Below are 20,302 nucleotides of genomic sequence, written 5' to 3'. Positions count from 1 at the left end.
CAGCTCAGCGCCCAAAGAGGGGATTCATTTCCTCATGCATCTCCACGCATGCTGAACAAGCGACTGGGGCAGATGGTGTGGCATCCAGCCAGCACCTTCCATGCTGTCCTCTCAGAATACAAGCTCCATTTGAATTGGCCGTTGGGCAGGAGAAGGACCTGTTCTTCTAGAGCTGCCGGGAGTGTCAGGATCATGACCTTCTACTCTTGGGATTTGCTTGGTTGGCAGGAGTGACCCATGGTGGGGTGGTCCACAGCACAGGGACAGCCAACATGGGACCTTCTTGATGTTGCAAGAACATAAGAAGAGACTGTGGGATCAGGCTAAAGGCTCGTGGGGTTCACCATTCTGTTTTCACAGTGGCCAGCCAGATGCCTGTTGGAAACCAGCAAGCAGGATCAGAGCACAAGGACGCTCTCTCCTCCTGAGTTTTCCAACAACTGCTATTCAGAAGCATTGCTGCCTCCAGCTGTGGAGGTGGAATGTGGCCAGCACGGCTAGCAGCCCTGGATAGTCTTCTCCGGCATGAATTTGTCTAATCCTTTTTTTAAAGCCATCCAGGTTGGTGGCCATCGCTGCATCCCAGTTCAGCCATTGGAGAGCACCATTTTCTAGGCTGCATCCACAGAAGTCTAGTGTCCAGGTCAAAGGAAAGTAATGGCCCCATTCTAGTCTGCTTTGGTCAGACCATACCTGGAATACGGTGTCCAGTTCTGGGCACCACAAATTAAGAAGGATGTTGACAAGCTGGAAGGTGGGCAGAGGAGGGTGACCAAGATGGTCAAGGGTCTGGAAACCGAGCCTGACGAGGAATGGCTGAAGCAGATATGTTTAGCCTGGAAAAGATGAGACTGAGAGATGCCATAGTCCTCTTCAGGTAACTGAAGGGCTATCAGATGGAAGAGATTTGTTTTCTCCTGCTCTGGAGGGTAGGATCCAAGCCAATGGCTTCAATAGGAGTCTTGGTAGACCACAAACTTGACATGAGTCAGCAGTGTGATGCAGCAGCTCAAAAAGCCAATGCAATTCTGGGCTGCATCAATAGGAGTATAGCATCTAGATCAAGGGAAGTAATAGTACCACTGTATTCTGCTCTGGTCAGACCTCACCTGGAGTACTGTGTCCAGTTCTGGGCACCACAGTTCAAGAAGGATACTGACAAGCTGGAACGTGTCCAGAAGAGGGCAACCAAAATGGTCAAAGGCCTGGAAACGATGCCTTATGAGGAACGGCTTAGGGAGCTGGGTATGTTTAGCCTGGAGAAGAGAAGGTTAAGGGGTGATATGATAGCCATGTTCAAATATATAAAAGGATGTCATATAGAGGAGGGAGAAAGGTTGCTTTCTGCTGCTCCAGAGAAGCAGACACGGAGCAATGGATTCAAACTACAAGCAAGAAGATTCCACCTAAACATTAGGAAGAACTTCCTGACAGTAAGAGCTGTTCAGCAGTGGAATTTGCTGCCAAGGAGTGTGGTGGAGTCTCCTTCTTTGGAGGTCTTTAAGCAGAGGCTTGACAGGCATATGTCAAGAATGCTTTGATGGTGTTTCCTGCTCGGCAGGGGGTTGGACTGGATGGCCCTTGTGGTCTCTTCCAACTCTACGATTCTATGATTCTAAGTTACAAGACGTAAGGTTCCAACAAAACACCAGGAAGAACTTTCTGACAGCCAGTGCTTTTCGACAGTGGAAAGGTGTCCCTCGGGAGGTGGTGAACTCTCCTTCCTTGGAGGTTTTTAAGCAGAGGTTGGATGGCCATCTGTCAGGGATGTTTTAGCTGAGATTCCTGCATTGCAGGGGGTTGGACTAGAATGACCCTTGGGGTCCTTCCCAACTCTACGATTCTATGATTCTGGCCGTGGCACATGGTGTCGCCCTTTTTTTTTTGAGCCTGTCATACAAGAAGACTGTGGAACAATATAGACCCAGCTTAAGGGCTTTGACCTCACTCTGGCAATCTCCCTTAAGTCTCCCCTGCCCACACTTTGCTCAAATTATGCTGGCCAAGGAGAAAACCCTGGGGCACCCTAGGTAGCGCAAGGGCCCTTTGAGAGCCTTGTGTGTTTGGATGAGGCCCTGGGTAGGCTGCAATTGCCACAGGCAACCCACTCTTTTTTCTCCCTCCCCGAGTCCTGCTTTGCCACCAATAACATGCAGAAAGGACAACTAGAACTCCCATTTATTTGACCAATAACATGCAAACAATAGCGATCCTATTCAGAAGGCAACTGCGAGGACTCACAGCATTGTTAAGTGGCTTGCGGCCTGTCACCTGCTAGGGAAATGATGCCCATAATAACCCCCATCTACTCTGCTGACCCCCATGCCAACTGAGAGGTGGGGCTGGCTCCTCGCAGCCCCCCCTTTTTGCTTCCGGACCTCAGGACAGAGAACCGCTGGCAGAGAACTGGGCAGCCCCAGAGTCACAGGGGAGAGAAACATGGTTGTAAGCAAGAGCCGGTGGTGGTGTCATGGTCAGAGGGCAGGGCTAGGACCTGGGAGAGACCAGAGTTCGAATTCCGACTTGGCCATGAAGCTCGCTGGGGGTGTAAATTTGGAGGACAGTCCCCTGCCTCTCAGCCACAGGGCTCTTGTGGGCATTAAGTGGGGGGCGTGTGTGAATTGTGTGTGCTTCACCTTGAACTCCTTGGAGGAAAGGGCGGTCCAGAAATGCAATAAAATGGCAAAATGGCTTTCAGGGCCAAAAAAGGTTTCGCACTTGATCTTTGTTGGCTCTTGCTGACCAAATGGAGACAGGATGCCGGGGGGGGGGGCAGTTTTCCTTGGAGCCTGAAGGTGTTAATGGTGGGTGGAGGAGAGAATCTTCTAGGTGCCTCTTTTTGAGCCGGAATGTGGAATCTGATATACCCCGAGTGCTCTTCAGGTAAGTGAGCATCATTTTAATTCCCAGTAGATCCAGATTCAATTTGGACTAGGGAGGTGTAATCCCCAAACCACAAACATTTAAGTGCTCTCTCTCTCTCCCACCTTGCTTTTGCTAGTCAGAATTTAATAAGAGAGCACGATCGGGACAAAATTAAGCACTTTCAAGTCCTGTCCGCTTTGAGCATGTGCTTAATGCTGCCAGTGGAACACAGATCGGGGAGAGTCAAAAGTGCTTAGCTGGACCTTAAACATTCCCCACAGACTCTTTGCAAGAGAAAATGGAGACAATTCAATGAACCCGATTTACGTCGGGTTAAAAAGGATCTCCGCCTGAGTGCCATCTATCATGGACGCTTTAATTGAGTTTCCGCCATCGCAGCGGGTTGGACTAGATGATTCTCGGGGTCCCTTCCAATTCTATGAATCTCTGAGGTCTGGATCCTGAGTGCAGAGCCTGGGTAGCTGACCTCTTCAGGAACAGGATGCATGGGATGGGGGATCGGGGTGGGGAAGAGGATGTCTGAGCCTCAGGTACTGATCTCAAGTGCCTTGTTTGAAGGAAAGGAGAACCTAGAGAAACTGTGGGCAGGGTCTTCCAGGAGCAGAGGGCACCCCCTTGCCTCTTTTTCCAACCTCCCTGGAGTTATCAAAAGTTGATCACTATGCTAAGGTTGCCCTCATCCATGCTAAGGGTTGCCTTTTCCCTCCTTGGCTGCTCATCCCTCACGCAATCTCCCTTTCTGTGCTCAGGGCAGGAGCATCTCCTGCAACAGGGTCGGGACCAAGCCAGGTTTGCTCAGCCAGGCTTGCCGGAGGTGAAAGGGCACTGGGGCAGGGGTGGGAGGGGGCTATTTTCAGGTGGGTGGAAGAAACAGCCGATGAGAAGCCTCAGCACCGAGACACCAGCCCAGCGGACGTTCGCTCGCCCCAAGCCAAAGTGCTGCCACAGCCACGGATGGGATGGAGACAAGATGCGTTTCCAAGATCACACATGACTGGATGCGGTGGACATGGGACAACCTGAGCTCATGTTTGCAGCGGCATGGAAAAAAACCCTGGAAGCGTCGCCAGGTGGCATGGGACAAGGTTTGGGGGCGGGTGGGTTTCAGTCGCTTAGTGGAGCTCAGCTGGACCCGAGAGGTGGCCCTGAAATATAATCCTTGCCTGATGCTCAAGGGGGCAGCACCCGTAATCCCCGCACATAAGGCACCTCGGTCCAACCTCTCCTAGCCCTTTCCAAGACTGCTCTCAGCAGAAGAATGAACATCTCACACCCCTCTGGCTTATAAATGCTGTGTGCCATGCCAGTGGGCCCCGTTTGTGGCCAGTGATGGGGAAGGGCTTTGGGGCCACGATTTCGTGGGTCTGCTTTGGACAGTGGAAAGAAGACCGTGTGGAGGCAGCACACCTTCTTTACTGGGAGCTGCCTCCTCCTGCGGGACGACCTCAGGTTGGCTCAACTGATCAACATCACACACCACACACACACACACACACACCACGGAACAGCAGCAGCAGCAGCAACATACCCAGGATACACACCTACACTCGCACAATTGGAGCACAAGAGGTGCTTTTGGGTGGGGGCAGGCAGACCCCAAGGTGCTCATGAGGGCAAAATGCTTGGCCAGGGACTCTGGGCAGCCAGGCTTTGCGGGGCATGTCAGAAAGCCCCGCGGGGCACCGGCTCCCCTATGAGGGGAACAGCCACATGAGCGAGTGTCCACGTAACCCTACCAAGCTCCCACCATCCTCTAAACCACAGAGTTCCTTCCTGGGTGTCAGAAAGAGGGTGCAGAGCAGTTTGGTAGGCAGGCTGCCTGCCTGCTTGCCTCCCCCTCGTGGGTTGGAGGTCGAACTTCTTCCTCAAGGTGGGGGGGTTGTAAAGAAGGGGAACCCCTGCCCCCCACCCACGGGTGGTGACTTGCTTTTCAGACCCCCTCGCTTCCCTCCCCACCGGAAATGACTCTCCTCGGCCACGCTCCGCAGCCCTGGGGAGGCTGACGGGGGCTTCCTCCTGGGACTCGGTGGCACAGAACATCACGAGACAGGGAGACAGACATGCTAAGGGGGCACAGAGGGGCAGGAAGGGAACAGACCCACACTGCACAGCAAGCGTTGCCGCCCACCTCCCGGCGCCCCCAAGCCCAGCCCAGCCCCTTGCACAAAGTAGCAGCCGCAGCAGAAGCAGCAGCAGAAGCAGCGGCGTCACAGACAGACTTACAGAGGGACGGAAGACATGGGGTTGCTATGAGATGAGAACATGCTCACTTACACAACTCGCCCACCCTCCTGAGGCCTGAGGCGGTTCTAGACAGAGCAGCGGAGACATGCAGATGGGAGAGCAGGAAGAGAGGCAATGAGAGAAATGTTAGCATCAGTCCAAGGCGCCAGGAACAACAGAGAAGAACGGACAGGCGTCGGTCACAAACCAGGCTGGGGCCGCTGCAGCTCCCAGAAGCCAACATGCCTCCTGGCTGGGGGGCTGGCCGGGGAACGGGAGGGCCGGTGGGTGAGGTCAGGAGGAAGGCCTTGGAGGGCAGGGGTGCTGGTGGAAGGCACCCCTCCTCCTCTCTGTGACAGGCCATGCAGAGAAAGCTGCTGGGGTGGAGAGACAGCTGGTCACCTGCTCAGGTGTGCCTGTCCACCCTACACCGCTCGCCTTTCTCTCTGGGGATGGAGCTGGTCTGCCACCAGGGTGGGGTGGGCAGTGGATAAACGGCCAAGTGGGGGGGGGGGGCAGAAGGTCAAGCCGTTTGGGAAGCAAGCTGGTCAAGGGATCCAGGCCAGTGGCACCCAAGGATTCTGGGAGGCAGCTCAGTTCTGGTCAGTTCCTGGTATTCATTGAGTCACATCTGCTAGAGGAAATGGGACATTCATCATCGCATGGATTCAACAGCCAAAGCCAGAGACGAAGCAAAACGGGGGGAGGGGAGGGGCGTGTTTCAGGGTCAGGTCGTGGATGTGGGGTCAGGCAAATGGGTGGAGGGAGGGGGGTTTGGGGGCAGGGGGAGAGAACAGAGACAGAGGCTGGAAGAGGGGGAGAGGACTTGAAATGAGAAGGGTGCGTTACATTTTGGCACTGCACCTGCTTACCCCAGGAATGTGCAGAAGGGTCGGAGAGCGCATTTGTATGCAGAGCCAGAGGTCGGAAGAGCGAAAGGCTCTGGGAGAGAGAGGGTCATGTGCCCCTGAGAGAATCAACTGTGGGAGGTTGCGTCTATTCCCTGGGGAGAAAGCAGCAGCGGCAGGCCTGCCCGCCTCTCCAGAAAGCAAGAAGGGGCTTTCGGGAAGCGAAGGCTGGAAGCCAACCTCCTTGAATGCGGAGAGCCAGCGGGCAACTCGGAAGCCCAGAAGGGCTTTGCCAGACCCCCCCCCCTCACATGTGCCACACATCCTAAGATTGCACCTGCCATCTTTGCAGCTCCACCATTGCGCAGGCTGCTTGCCGGCAGTGACAGCAAATATCTCTAAAAGTTCTTGGGTGCCAAAGGGAACCTGCCCGCAAAAAAAACCCCAGCAATAAGAAAAAGCTGGCTGCCCCCATGCCCCATTGGGCTCACACCAATTGCAGGGTGTGAACGGAGAAGTCCTGGACTTGGCGCTTAATCTGGGAATAAGGGGCCTGACTTCTGGGTGGGATTTTGTAGGGTAGTGCTGATCGTCTGGTGGTCAAAATGAGTCTAGAGGCCGTTGGGAATGCTCTGAGAAGGCTCTGGCTCCTGAAACCCAAATCCCTCTCTTACCCTCTAGTTCAGGCATCCCCAAACTGCGGCCCTCCAGATATTTTGGCCTACAACTCCCATGATCCCTAGCTAACAGGACCAATGGTCAGGGAAGATGGGAATTGTAGTCCAAAACATCTGGAGGGCCGAAGTTTGGGGATGCCTGCTCTTGTTCATCTCTTCGTCTCCCATCTGGCTCTTGAATTTCATCTACCAAGGGCCAACGTTGCATTCAAGCACATCATCTCTGCAATCATGAGGACTAGAAGCGGAATTCTGAAGCTTTTTGGAGCCTCTGCGGATGCCCAGGCCTGACTGGGAGGCTTGTACAGGCAACGTTTTCTTCAGAGGAATGGGGGTGGCTTTCCCTTACAACGCAAAGCAGCGACAGCCCCATGTCTGCTGGAGCAACAGTGGGATTGTCACACAAGCACGGTGGATATGGCCTGGGTTTGGTTGGGATAAGATGATGCTTGAGTGTTTGTGAAAAACCAGTTTGTGCTCTTTTAGGAACAGTGTGCGTGTGTGTTTCAGGGGGAAGCGGGACCCCCAAACAAAATGCCAGCGATGCACCTTCTTGCTCCAGAGGGTGGAGCGCACATTCTTTAAAAAATAAAAATAAAGCTCTCTAAATGTGTGGGTGCAGCCGTTAACTGTCCCCTCTCTTTCCAAACAAAGGTGTCTGCACTTCGCGGCTCCCATGGATCTGCACGCACCCTTTGGGGAACCCCCAGCTGCCCTTGGAACCACATCCAATACTCTCCCCCGCCCCCAGCACTGCAGTCTCTTTTGGGGGGGCATGGTCAGGACTGCCCTGTGGTTCCTCTTGCAATGGCTGTGTTCCCGAGGACTTTGCAGAGGGTCTTCCGAAGCGCCTTCGGTGCCAACACAGGAAAGCCCGTGAGCCATTGGCAGAGGTGGTAGCGCAAGAGGGGAGGGGGGAGCAGCATGTTCTCTCACAGAACATGGGGAAGGGGAGCACATTTCCATGTCCCTGAAGACTTGCTGTCTGCAAGAGCCCATCACCGAGGACACTGAGGTCCTCCTCTGAGGGTCTTCTGCTGGTTCCCTCACTGCGAGGAGGAGCGAAGGTGCAAGGAACCAGGCAGAGGGTCTTCTCGGTAGTGGTTCCCTCCCTGTGGAACGCCTTCCCTTCGGGTGGCAAGGAGATAAAGAACTAAACAGCTTTTAGAATACATCTGAAGGCAGCCCTTTATCAGGAAGTTTGTAATGTTTGATGTTTTGTTATGTTTTTATATATGGTGTGAGCCACCCAGAGTAGCTGGGGAAACTCAGACAGATGGGTGGGGCAGAAATGATAAAAATATTCTTATTATTACTAGTCTCATTCAGCCCGTTAAGAAAACGGGCGCTAGAGGTGCAACGGGGCCGCGGCCTTCCCTCCCTTTCCGCGCACGGCCGCGGGGGGCGCCGGGAACGCAATTAAACAAAGCGCTCTCCCGTCGTGTCCCGCGGCAGAGCGCAGAGAGGGAGGGAAGGCTGCGGCCCCACCGCTCCTCCCACGGGCCAGGTAGGGTTGTCAGGAGGCGGCGGACCAAGATGGCGGCATCAGGTTCCAGGGCCGCTGTGGCCCCGGAGCCCGATGCCGCCATCTTGGTCCGCCGCTGTAGAGGGACGGGAGGCAGAGGGTTGAGGGGGGGAGAATGTGCGTGTGTGTACGTCCCGCCTCTTCATCCAGTCCCTGTGTCCGTGGGGCACATGCGCATTAGCGTGGACAAAGGGACACAGGGAATCTGGACGCAGAGACACAGGGACTTTATTATATAGGATTATTATTATTATTATTATTATTATTATTATTATTATTATTACCCTCTCATCAGCCACCTTCCCTGGGTTTCCTTCCTTCTTGGCTGCTTCCAGGTCCTTCCTTCCTTCCTTCCTTCCTTCCTTCCTTCCTTCCTTCCTTCCTTCCTTCCTTCCTTCCTTCCTTCCTTCCTTCCTCAAAACTTCTCTATGGCGAGTCCTAATGATGATGCCCCAAAATTTAGAGAGACACACACACCTTTCCAGCCCCTCCTCCAGGGTCACTCACTGAATTAAGAGACCGCGAGGTGGATCCCCTAATTCCAAAGTTGGCGGGTTGAGGGAAACCTTCTGAGCACGGCTGAGACCCAGGCCTTAATCTACGGCACGCTGTTTCCTCACTGGGTCACTGGGCACAGCAGTGGGTCTTGGGCAAAGAAGGTGCTTTGCAATGTGGCCTCCTAACCCTGCAAAATCACACCTGAGCTTAGACATCTTTGCCCTGCTGCACCTGGGGCTGAGATGGAGAAGCTGTGGGGTGCATTTAAGCCTTGCTGCCCTCTGCCTGCCAGGAGACAGTTTTCTGCTGCTGGCAAGAGAGGCTTCCCACTTGCTACATCCCCTCCACTTGCCCCACCCAGCTCATCTTCTGAGGAACAGAAGCCAAATCTTCTAGTTGCCATGGCAGCTTGAATACCATCTCCTTGTCAGCTCGAGAGCCTCACACACAAAGCAGGGTGCAAATTGGAGAAAGGGAGGCGGAAGGCAGCCTTTGCCAACCCGACGCCCTCCGGCCTGCAAATGCTGGCCAGGCCTGTTAGGAGATGGGAGCCCAAAGTGGTTGGGAGGCTATAGGATTGGCCAACTCTGCCTTATGGCCCTCCCCTCTCTGCCATTCAGCTCCCACTGGGTGCAAAACACCCCTGAGGGTGGCTGGAGAAATTCAATGGGGCCACCTGGGGAAAAAAAATCTTTTTCTGGATTGGGGTTCTTGGCAAGGGTGGTGTGGGGATGAAAAATAGCTTAGTCTTAGGCTTCAACCTGCTCCTAGTGTTCACACACACACACACACACATTTTAGCTGTGTGCCAAAGATTCCGGGGAGGAGGTCGCCACACAAAAAACCACTTTGGACGCCGCATTTAGTGTCACAAGGTTGACTTTGAGAAATAGAGTACGGCTGCATTTTACGCGAGGAACAGTGGCAAGGGTTTTGCATCTGCATGAAAACGGGGGCAGAGTGAATCTGCAATCCTCCCAAAGCCTGGGTGCTGCTTGCTGAGCGGCGAGGGATACTCCTGCAAGATCTCGCAGGAACTTGGGTGGCTCGGCAAGGTCCTGCAAGAGCTCCCCAGAGCTGACATGCTAGGTGGGCCCTGTCCCAACATGCCCCTCCTACAGCCTGGACTTGGGACTGCACAGCAGAGCTCAAAAGCTCCTTACACACCAGGTAACCCCAAGCAGAGCTGGTGCAAAAAGAGCTTTCCAGCTCTCTGGCTTCCGTGGATTTTGCTTGCGCGATTCCAGCTAGCCAGCTGTCATCGGCGCATGGTTGAAACAGCACAAGTTAAAGCACGTGTGAGATGCCATCGTACTGCGCTCTGCTTGAGCATCACTTCCAGGGATGCTCCGGTGAATGGCGACTCGGCATCAAGGCGGAGTCCCAGACACGGCACATAGCTGAAGCACCCACACGTAATCCCAGGATGGAGACACGCTCGGGAGACGACTTCCAAAAGTTGCTGCAAGAGCTGCGCAAGGCGCACTGGAATAGTTCTAATGGGTCAGGCCTGTCTAATGTCTGTCTATGAAAAATGCCCTCTCAAAACCCAGGAGCATTGTTTGGAATAATTCTTATGTTTGCTGCCTCGGTTTCCCTGGAGGGAAACCACGTTCAGTTTGGTTTTGCACCCTTTCAAAATTTAGAGCCATCTCTCAGGGGCACAGCGCTGTGAAAGAGACACTACTTGGGAACAGATGTAACACCGCTCCCCCCCCAGGCCCAACTCCACCCCCCTCCATGAACATGCAGGAACCAGAGGCCACAACCCATTGCTCATCTCCCCACTCGCTGGGCTGAGCAATGGGGCACATGAGCTGGGAACGGAGAGACATTAGTGAGCGGATGAAGTGAAGCTGTCAGGGGTCGGTAGGTTACGCATGCATGCTGTGATTTGTTACCCACAATGCCCCTGGATCCTTGTAGGCTGTGTGCCTGCAAAATCAGGAGGACTCCTCCTCCTCTCTCCGGCAAAGAGCCCTTCCCCTCCCCTTGGCTGCTTCTGGATCGGGGCCTCTCCTGCATCTGCTCAATTGCCTCTGAGTTCTGCAGAAAGTGAGCACCCAGTAACGCACAACCTACAAGAGGCACTTTCTCTCTTCCCCCCTCTTGTCCCATGGCAAACATCAGACTCTGCTCCTTGAGACTCCGCGTTGCCCAAAGGGTGGGGAATGGCTTGGCATCAGCCTTGCGGGTCCCTGCTGTGACCTGGGGGAAGTTTGGCACCCTCTCTGCCAAAGTTCACTCTGCCACAGAAAGCATCGGCAGACCACATGTCTGTGGCAGGGGTGGGAAGTGGCGTGGCACGTAATTAAATGCCATTGCCAAGGAAGGCACTACGGACTAGAGCTGATTTAGGATCTCACATTCTCAGAAAAAGAAACAAGGAAGTAAGAAGCTACGGGGAGTCTGCTGGGTCAGGCCCAAAGGGGCACATCTAGCCCAGAATCTTCTTTTCACAGTGGCCAACCAGGTGCTTATTATGGGAAACCCACTAGCAGGATCCCAACACAAGACCCCTCTCCCCTCTTGCGGCTCCCAGCAACCGGGCATTCAGAAGCATTGCTTCCTCCGACTGTGGAGGTGGAGCAGAGCCATTGTGGCTTGTGGCCATCGACGGCCCTCTCCAGCTTCGGCATATGCTGTGCCACAAAACTACAGCCCTTCTCATTCTACCTTTGATATCTCAAGGTTTTCCGGAGACCGTTTTTTTGTGGGCTGGGTGCTGCAAGGCAATAGCCCCCAGAGTCAACCTTCTGCAATGGAGACTGGTCTTGTGAATACGCCCAATGTACCAGCCACGATAATAATAAAAATAAGGCTCAGTCACCTCTTGGCTCAAGCCACATGACTTAGGTGGTGATGGCAAAATGTAAGAATGCCAAAGTTGGCTTGCAGGGGAGTAATCACAGCATCGGTCGCCATACTTAAGAAGCTTGCTCTTTTGCCTTAGGGCACAGCTACTACCATGGCAAACAAAGGCTGTGTGGCACTCACACACCTGGTCACCTCAGGAGGTGGTGGACCCTCCTTCATTGGAGATTGGATGGCCACCCACCAGGGATTCTTTCTCTGGGATTCCTGCCTTGCAGGGGGCTGGACTAGATGACCCCAGGGGGTACCTTCCAATCCCTCTGCTATTTCTGTGCACCTGCATTTGGCTGACCTGGGGCCTGCCGGTCTGCTTTGGCTCTTTGCAGGAGACGGGACGCAGCAGCAAAGCCTACAAGGAAATGGGGGTGTTGTTAACCTCAGCAGCTGGAAGCTCACATCAGGGACATGGGTGCCTTTGGACCGAAGACAGAATTAATTGATGAGTTTATATAGAAAGAGGAAGCGTTACCCTAGGAGCTAAATGCCTAAAAGGCTTATTTCTCTTCACTCTCTTTTTCCGATCTGTAGGAATACAAAGCAATTGCGGGTTTTCCAAACAGCACACTGAATATATAAATAAATAGATAGAGATATAAACCCTCCTCTTTTTTCTCCACATTTAGGAACTGACTCCAAAGCCATACATCCAATTGTTGCTTAAGAGAGAACAAATTGTGAAATGGACCTTCACTTTGGGGGTGAGTCTTGAGCAGGGTCGCCTAGTGGGAGGCGAGGGCTCTTCTCTGCGCCCTCTGACCTTGGGACCAGGACCGGAGGATGTGGCTGGGCTCCTGTGTTGACCTCAGCCTCGCCCCCGGTGCTCTGACAGAGTCCTAGAGTGATGCTCTGACCTGGGCATGGTGTCTGCGTGGCAAGGAAGGGCGGTAAAGGCAGAGCTCCCTTTTGCTTCAGAGCTCTTGGGATTGGATAGCCGGGAAAGGGCAGAAAGGTGGGAAGGTCGGGATGGAGGGAGGAGGTCAGTCTTAGGGAGGGGCTGCCTCTTTGAAGTTCCATACAGAACTCACAAAGGATTTGCAATATCTATGCAGACACACAAACACAGAAATCGGTAAGATATATTTATCGCGGCATGCGGCATGCACTTTTAGGGGCCAGGGAGAAATGATGTGGGCATGGTTTTCAAAACATGGCTGTCACTCATGTCCTGACGTTGATGGTCTCTCCTGCCTTGCGGAGGGTTGGCTCAGATGCTACAATTCTATGACTAGTCAGAAATCTTGCCAGTTCATTGTCAGTAGCTCAGTCAATATGGCATAAGACCTGGGGGTCGTGGGTTTGATTTTGAGCCCCACGTTGGGAAAAGATTCCTGCATTGCAGGGGTTGGACTAGAGGGCCCTTGGTGGTCCCTTCCAACTCTACAAGACTATGATTCAAAGGGCTTGCTCTTGCCACCCTTCTTGGGGACACCAGGCTGTGGCTCTGAAGTTTATAAATGCGATTTGAAATGAACCACACAACTGTGTTGAAGAGCCTTATCAGCAAAGGGGATCGATTCCAATTAAAAACAATCCACCGGAAGGTCTGAAGTTTGATGGGAAATGGCAAAGGAGAGGGTCATTTGTAGGAAGAGAGAGTCATGATGCAGAGGCTACAGTTGGGGCTAGATTCTGCAGCATGAAGTTGTTAGCAAACAGCACTTTGTGCTCAAGAGACCTGCGCTGGCTGCCAATTTGCTGCCAAGGCAGGTTCAAGGTGCTGCTGCTAGTATATAAAGCCCTTAACAACTTGGGACCAGTCTACCTGAGAGATTGCCTTGCTCCATATAATCCCACCTGGCTGCCTCCTTTGGAGGAATTTGTTCTATTGCAGTTGCGACGTAATACCCACTCTGCCTTTGCAAGCATTCGATCGATTAGTGTGGCAACACCTAAACGAGGCATAGGCAAACTCGGCCCTCCAGATGTTCTGGGAATACAACTCCCATCATCCCTAGCTAAGAGGACCAGTGGTCAGGGAGTTGTAGTCCCAAAACATCTGGAGGGCCGAGTTTGCCTATGCCTGACCTAAACTCTGGAACTCCCTGCCTCCTGATCTCAAGCAGGCATCTTCCCTGCATTCTTTTCAGCGCCTGCTGAAAACATTATTGTTTGGGCAAGCCTACCTAGAGGCATAGGAAGCTGGTGCGAATCTTGTCCTGTTTCAGTAGCTTAACCGTTTGCATGCTTTAAAGCATTGTTGTGACATTTTCTTCTCGTAAACGGCCTTGAGGTTTTTAAACAATTCAGCAAAAATGAATCTCTGCTGCAGAAGCCACCAAGGCAACTATGGCGGGCAGGAGGAGGGGCGAGCCCCCTGGCCACACTGGCTTCCAGGGCTTTGAGCCCAGCTTCATTTGGTGACCCACGGTCTCCTCAGCCTGGGCCAAACCTAATGCGCCCCCTGAAACTGGTTGGGCTTCCCACTCCCCCCCCCCCCCAGGCAGTACATGGGTGCAGTTGAGCAAATGCGTAAGTTGCTTTCGATTGCCTTGGGCAAGATCAATCAACTAACCAATGTAACAAACAAACAAATAAAGTTTTTTTTGTGTTTTTTAAGGGGAGAACAGGCATACCCAAGTGCTAGCAATGCACCTAGGCTCATCATTTTGGGACAGGGGCGGGGGCGGGAAAGGGAGCATGGGAGGAGAAGGCTGGTCTGGACACACTCAAGGGCCTTTCCCTCATCTCCCCCTGCCTCTGCCCCCACCATGTTCGAAAACAACCTCCAGGGGCTCTGCCTGCTGTCCCCCAGCCCTACCATGCTGGCTGGAGCTGTGGAGAGCTTCTGCCTTATCCTGGCACCCATGCCCCTTGGCGTATCTAGCTGAGGACGGTACGATCACATCTCACACAGGGGTTCGGTTCCAAGGGTTCTGCATATGCGCAAAAACACCTATACTGCGCCCTTGGTCCCCCTAGTTTAGGGTTGCCATATTTTGGAAAAAAAGAGAACACATTCGCTGACTTCTCCTTTTAACTAGGGATTGCTATGACGGCTCTACCTGTGATAAAGAGGACGTGCCCTGGAAAAAGAGGACATATGGCAATCCCACCCTAGTTCCCTAGAGCTGGCGCGGTGAGCAGACCTTGACCCCCAAGTGAGCCAGAGAGCTTTAAAGTTCTTTTTGCGCCGGATAAGTCTAGCCCAAAACCTCATGGAAATTCAGATGGCCTCGTGAGAGCATCCCATAAGCAGTGCGCTAAGAGGGCCTTGCCTCTGCCCGCCCTGCAAACAAGTCAGAGAGCTTTAAAGATGAGGCGTTTCCCAGAACCAAAAGTGCTTTCCAGCTCCCCTGCCTTATAACCTACACAATTCCAACCAGCCACATATGGCTGAAATGTCATGGGTGAAACACATGTGAGATGCGATCGTACTGTATTTTCTACACCGGCCAACAGCCGTGACTCTCCAGAGCTTCAGGAAGCGGGTATTCCCAGCTCTGCCTGGAAGTGATGCCACCGGGGAATCGAACCTGGGGTTTCCTTCTGCCTGCTCTCCTCCCCCTCCGACCCCTTCCCCCGCCACTTCCCTGCCCCCCCTCTGGCTTACCGTGCTGCGACCACGGGGGACTTCTTCCCAGGATCCAACATGCTCCCAGCGGGCTCCTCCCCCAGGGAGCGTGTGTCCTTGTTCAGCTGCTGGAGCCGGGAGCTGAGCTCGCTGATCACAGTTGGTTTGTCATCCTCAGCCCCATGCGTCGGCCTGCTGTCCAGGGGGTCCCCCCACAGCTTGGACCTTCGCTGAAAGAGGTAGCGTGGCCGGCCGATGCTGGCGGAAGCCAGCATGGCCGCGTGTTGCTGGGAGATGAGCTCGCTGTCCGAAGACTGCTTCAAGAGAGGGTCCCTGAAAGTAACCGGCCCCTTGCTGAGCTGGGACTTGAGTTTTGGCTTTGGAGGCACTGGTGGCTTCTCGAGTATAAAAGTTTGTCCGTCCGCAAAGGAAGTGTAGGTGTCGGTGGGCTCCCCGCTCTCGGAGGACAGCGTGGACATGCTGGAGACGGTGGAGATGGTGCTTGTGGTCTCCAGGTGGTGATCGCTCGAGCTCCTGGTGTCCACCTCTTCCACTCCAGAGTCCGCCGCGGACTCTGGGGCCGTGGGGGCATCAGAGGGCTTCCCTGAGGGTGTTCCACCAGCGGTAGAAGGTGCTACAGCAGCCGCTGGCATGGATGGCGTGGCGATGACGGGAGAGGCCAGCTGGCTGATGGGGGTGCCGGGGGTGGTGACCAGGACCCCGTTCGCAAACTCGTCTGGCGGAGGAACCAGACCAATCTTGGCCAGCTCCTCTCGCGTCTCCTCGTCGCTCGAAGACAGCTGGGCGGGTGGCAGGGTGACCGTGTAAGGCTCTGCCTCCTCCTCTGAGCTCCCTTGACCCAGGGTCTTGTCAGAGACTGGGCTGGCAGGTGCCACCCCAGCCACAGGGCTGGGCTGTGCCTCGGCCAGGGATGCCTCCGTGGGCTCCCGGCCCCCCTCGGGAATGGGCGGCTTCTCCTCTTTCACCTCAAGACCGAGGTCCTGGCCATTGCTTGTGGCATGGACCATGACGAGGCCGGCCGTCTTCTGCTGTGACGTGTCCACGATGCTGATGATCATTGACTTCCGGTCCTCCGCCTTCCTCTCCTCCTTGGCGGGGGTCTCGGCCCGTGCCTCGCCCTCTTTCCTCGCCGCAGCTGGCATCCCCCAGTGGCTCTGCGCCGGGGACAAGACTCCTGGTGTGGGAGCCTTGACCCCGGGTGAGTAGGCGGGCGAGGCAAGGGCCCCTCCCTCCAGCTCTCCCCTCTCGTGCTCTTTGGTTTGGATGTCCACAAACAGGGGCGCCGCACGGTCCGAGTCCGGGCTGTGGATGGGGGTGGGTGCCCTGGAGGGGACCTGGGTGGACAGCGCCCGCTCCCTTGCGGCCAGCGCAAGCGCCAGAGGCGAGTTGGGATCCAGGGGCTTCCCCGTGAGAGGGTGGATGAACGTCGACGAGGAGCTGCTGATCAATGGCTTTAAAGCTGAGACGGGGGAAGGCAGAAGGACGTCCCGGCTGCCCAGGAGCCGCTCGTCTATCGACCTCGACTGCTGCAGCGATGGCATCTCGATGGTGGGGGGGCTGCCTTCAATGGCCCCGACCGAGAGGAAGACAGTGGATTTCCGCTTTTCGTCGAGGCGCCGCTCTCTGTCCTTCATGACCCCGGCGATGGCAGTGGCGAAGGGGAGGCTGGAGGCGTCCACCTGCTGTGGCTGGTACTCCATGCCCAGGCGGTGGCTGCGCCGGGTGGGGGACGGCTCCCGCGTGAAGCCCCCCATGATGGAGAGGGCTGCCCGCTCCTGGGCGTCCTCCACCTGCAGCTGCTTCACCAGCGGGCTCTTCTTCCTCTGGGGCTTGGCGGGGGTGAAGAGGCTGACGTTGAACTGGCCCATGTTGGCGTAGGGGTTGTCCACAGCGCGCCCCTTCCGCTTCAGCTTCTCGGGCGGGGTGGCCGAGGGGGCGGGGCGGGGGATGTCGGTGGGCTCCACGGGGACATGGGAGGAGTCCTGCAGGATGATCATGGAGCGTGCCCGCTTCTGCCGCTCGGGGTAAGGGAGGGGCGTCCTTGCCTGGTCGTACATCTCGGCCGCACTGATCACCTGCGGCAGCCCGTGGAGCTTGGCCTCCAAGCCCGGCTTGAAGCTGGAGCGGATCGTGTCATAGACCCTTCCCGGGGGCGGAGGGGGGGAGAAGGACGGGGGAGGGCCCGTGTCAAAGTAATAGGGGGATGGCGGAGGGGGAGGGGCCGTCTGGGGCGGGGGTGGGATGCCGTGCCCTTCCCGGACTGTGTCTTGCATGGAGGTGCTCCGGGGGAACTTCCCGTCCATTAGGGAAGCAGCAAATTTCTCATCTTCACCTGCAAACCAGCACAACAGGAAACGTCAAGGGCTGGGAAACAACGGGTTGGTAAAGCAGGAAGTGAGTAACAGACCCCCTCATAGGCTGCCCCGATCCTGCTGGCCGGTCCCCCTCCTAAGGCTCTGGTTGAACCAGGGATGGGGAGCCTGTGGTGACACCCCCCCCAGATGCTGTTGGACTCCACCCAATGGCTGTGTAGGGCACCCGAGGGGCCGCTGAGACCATATTACATCGATCCTTAAAGACCTACATTGGCTCCCAGTACGTTTCCGAGCACAATTCAAAGTGTCGGTGCTGACCTTGAAAGCCCTAAATGGCCTTGGGCCCAGGATACCTGAAGGTGCGTCTCCACCCCATCATTCAGTTGGGACACTGAGGTCCAGCCCGAGGGCCTTCTGGTGGTTCCCTCCCTACGAGAAGCGAGGTTGCAGGGAACCAGGCAGAGGGCCTTCTCGGTGGTGGCGCCCGCCCTGTGGAACGCCCTCCCATCAAATGTCAAGGAAATAAACAACTAACTGACTTTTAGAAGACATCTGAAGGCAGCCCTGTTTAGAGGATATATATATATATATATATATATATATATATATATATATATATATGAAGTTTTAATCTGTTTTTAGTGTTTTGTTGGAAGCCGCCCAGAGTGGCTGGGGTATAAATAATAAAATTATTATTACTATTACTATCTGTGTTCAGAGGTGGATACTGGCTGCCAGTAGGCAAAAGAGAACCATTGGTGTGGTTGGGCTTGTGCCTTCATGCAACCACCCCCTCCCCACTTGTGGGCTTCCCATTCAGGCATTTATCTAGCCACTCTGGTCCTGGATGATGAGCCCCCTTTGGCCTGATCCAGGGCTGCTCTAGAGTACTTTTCTAAGTAAAACCTCTCCTAGTGCCTCCCCAGTGCGATTTGGGGTGGGCCGGCCTGCCCCTTTAGTTTTCTTTTCAAATGGTTTTATGGAACTTCAAAATATTAACAAACGCAAAAAGGAAAGAACTAGTTTATCAGACATACAGTACAGGCAGCGTCCAATTGATGAGCAATCGCCGATGAGGGGGTCCTTGGAAGAGGGCAATTTTAGGAGCTAACATTGTAGTAATGCCAAGACAAGTTATAATAAACTTTATCATTCACTTTGCAGTATGTCACTTATTGCATAGACTTCTTTGCTGCTATAGGATGCAGATGGTGGGATAGAATGATGATGATGATGATGATGATGATATTTAAAAAACCAAAAAAAGCAAGAAGTCCTCCCTGGTTTTTGCAAGCCAAACCAGGCCATTACCTGGGGATACTTTCCAGCCATGTGCTTCACTATTTGTATATGCAATAAAAACATGCCAGACATCATAGAAATTGTCACATTTCTCTTGTCCCCTTGACGCTTTTAATTTGTGCGATAACTTTTCCAGCGAGGCTGTTTGCCAAATTATGCGATACCACTGCAGTCTCCTGTCCCATCCTGTCAACTTTTGGATTTGAAAATAAGGGATCAGCAGCAGCCTCACCTGTCCCGGGGACAGTCTACAGTATACGGTATATCTAACAATCCAGGATAGCAGCGGGAAACGGTGCTGGAATAAGGGAACTTCCAGCAAAAAAAGGGAAGGTTGACAGCTATGCATCCACCTAAGGCAAGAACTTGCCGCCAGTCTAAAATGCTCAAATATCTCATTGCAACTTTACTGTGGCTTTGTTTGCTAAATCTCTGGGACGATCCATTGAAAAGTTTCAGCTCTCTGGAGCTTTTGACATGCATGCTGGCAGCTGCTTAGATCCTCAGTTGCCCCAACTTTTGCTTCAGTATAAAAACACATGGAGCTTAGCATTAGCTGGGTGGGGAAAAGAGGCCACATATTACGTGTCGCCAATGGCTTGGAGAACCCTGAAAAATCTTATGCTGCTTGAGGTTTTTTTTATCTTTTATACAATAAACACAGCCCCAGGACTTCCTCTCCGCAGTACAATGTGAAATTTGGCTTCCCTCGTTGTCTTAAGTACTCTGTCAACCTAATATTAAGTCTCTTCTGGATATAATGCACTGCTTTTTGGGGGCACTTCTATTATTTTTATTGTATCCACTTCTTTGATTTACTTCCATAAAGACTTTAAAAGAAATGCCGCCAGTGTCGAAGCCCTGGAGGACGCCGGCCACGCACAGAAAAGCGAGAGCCCAGAGCCAAGGAAAATGGCATATTTGGGACTGGCAATCTCAACAGACAAGTGCAGCAGGAGGAGACCCAGAGAGGAGCTGAGAGCAGCTGACAAGGAGCAGGTTCCCCAAGGAAAGGGCCAAGAAGAGGGTGGCTCTTTCAGCCACTTGTCCATGTGGTCGTCCTGCTCTTTGACTCCAGCTTGCCTTGTTATTGAAAAGTTAGCTTTAACTACTTCGCCCTTCCCAAAACAATATACAAAATGCAGGACACTGCCCTTCAGAGTTTGAAATGCTCTGAACTTTGCAATGTAGTTTTTCACCTACCTAAGATCTTGGTGAAAAAAACATACAAAGGAGGAGGAGGAGGAGGAAGAAGAATCATAGAGTTGGAAGAGACCACAAGGGCCATCCAGTCCAACCCCCTGCCGAGCAGGAAACACCATCAAAGCATTCTTGACATATGCCTGTCAAGCCTCTGCTTAAAGACCTCCAAAGAAGGAGACTCCACCACACTCCTTGGGAGCAAATTCCACTGCCAAACAGCTCTTACTGTCAGGAAGTTCTTCCTAATGTTTAGGTAGAATCTTCTTTCTTGAAGTTTGAATCCATTGCTCCGTGTCCGCTTCTCTGGAGCAGCAGAAAACAACCTTTCTCCCTCCTCTATATGACACCCTTTTATATATTTGAACATGGCTATCATATCACCCCTTAACCTTCTCTTCTCCAGGCTAAACATACCCAGC

At 53.8% G+C, this 20,302-nt stretch overlaps 1 protein-coding gene across 7 annotated transcripts in view; it reads right to left on the bottom strand.

Moving 5' to 3' along the window:
- The window catches only part of SHANK3 (SH3 and multiple ankyrin repeat domains 3), a 425,727-nt gene that overhangs the window by 13,863 nt on the left and 391,562 nt on the right, over nt 1-20,302 (bottom strand). For 5 of the 7 annotated variants that reach the window (XM_060279323.1, XM_060279324.1, XM_060279320.1 and 2 more), the window contains one exon: nt 15,082-17,395. In XM_060279323.1, the coding sequence (XP_060135306.1) occupies nt 15,082-17,395 (2,314 nt within the window). Of the gene's footprint in view, nt 1-8,241; nt 12,054-15,081; nt 17,396-20,302 lie in introns of those variants that run through there. The other 2 variants (XM_060279326.1, XM_060279325.1) reach the window with 2 other exon arrangements.

The sequence above is a fragment of the Zootoca vivipara genome, chromosome 10 (assembly GCF_963506605.1).
Source record: "Zootoca vivipara chromosome 10, rZooViv1.1, whole genome shotgun sequence".
Taxonomy (NCBI): Eukaryota; Metazoa; Chordata; class Lepidosauria; order Squamata; family Lacertidae; genus Zootoca; species Zootoca vivipara.
This window is presented reverse-complemented; position numbering and strand designations above follow the sequence as displayed.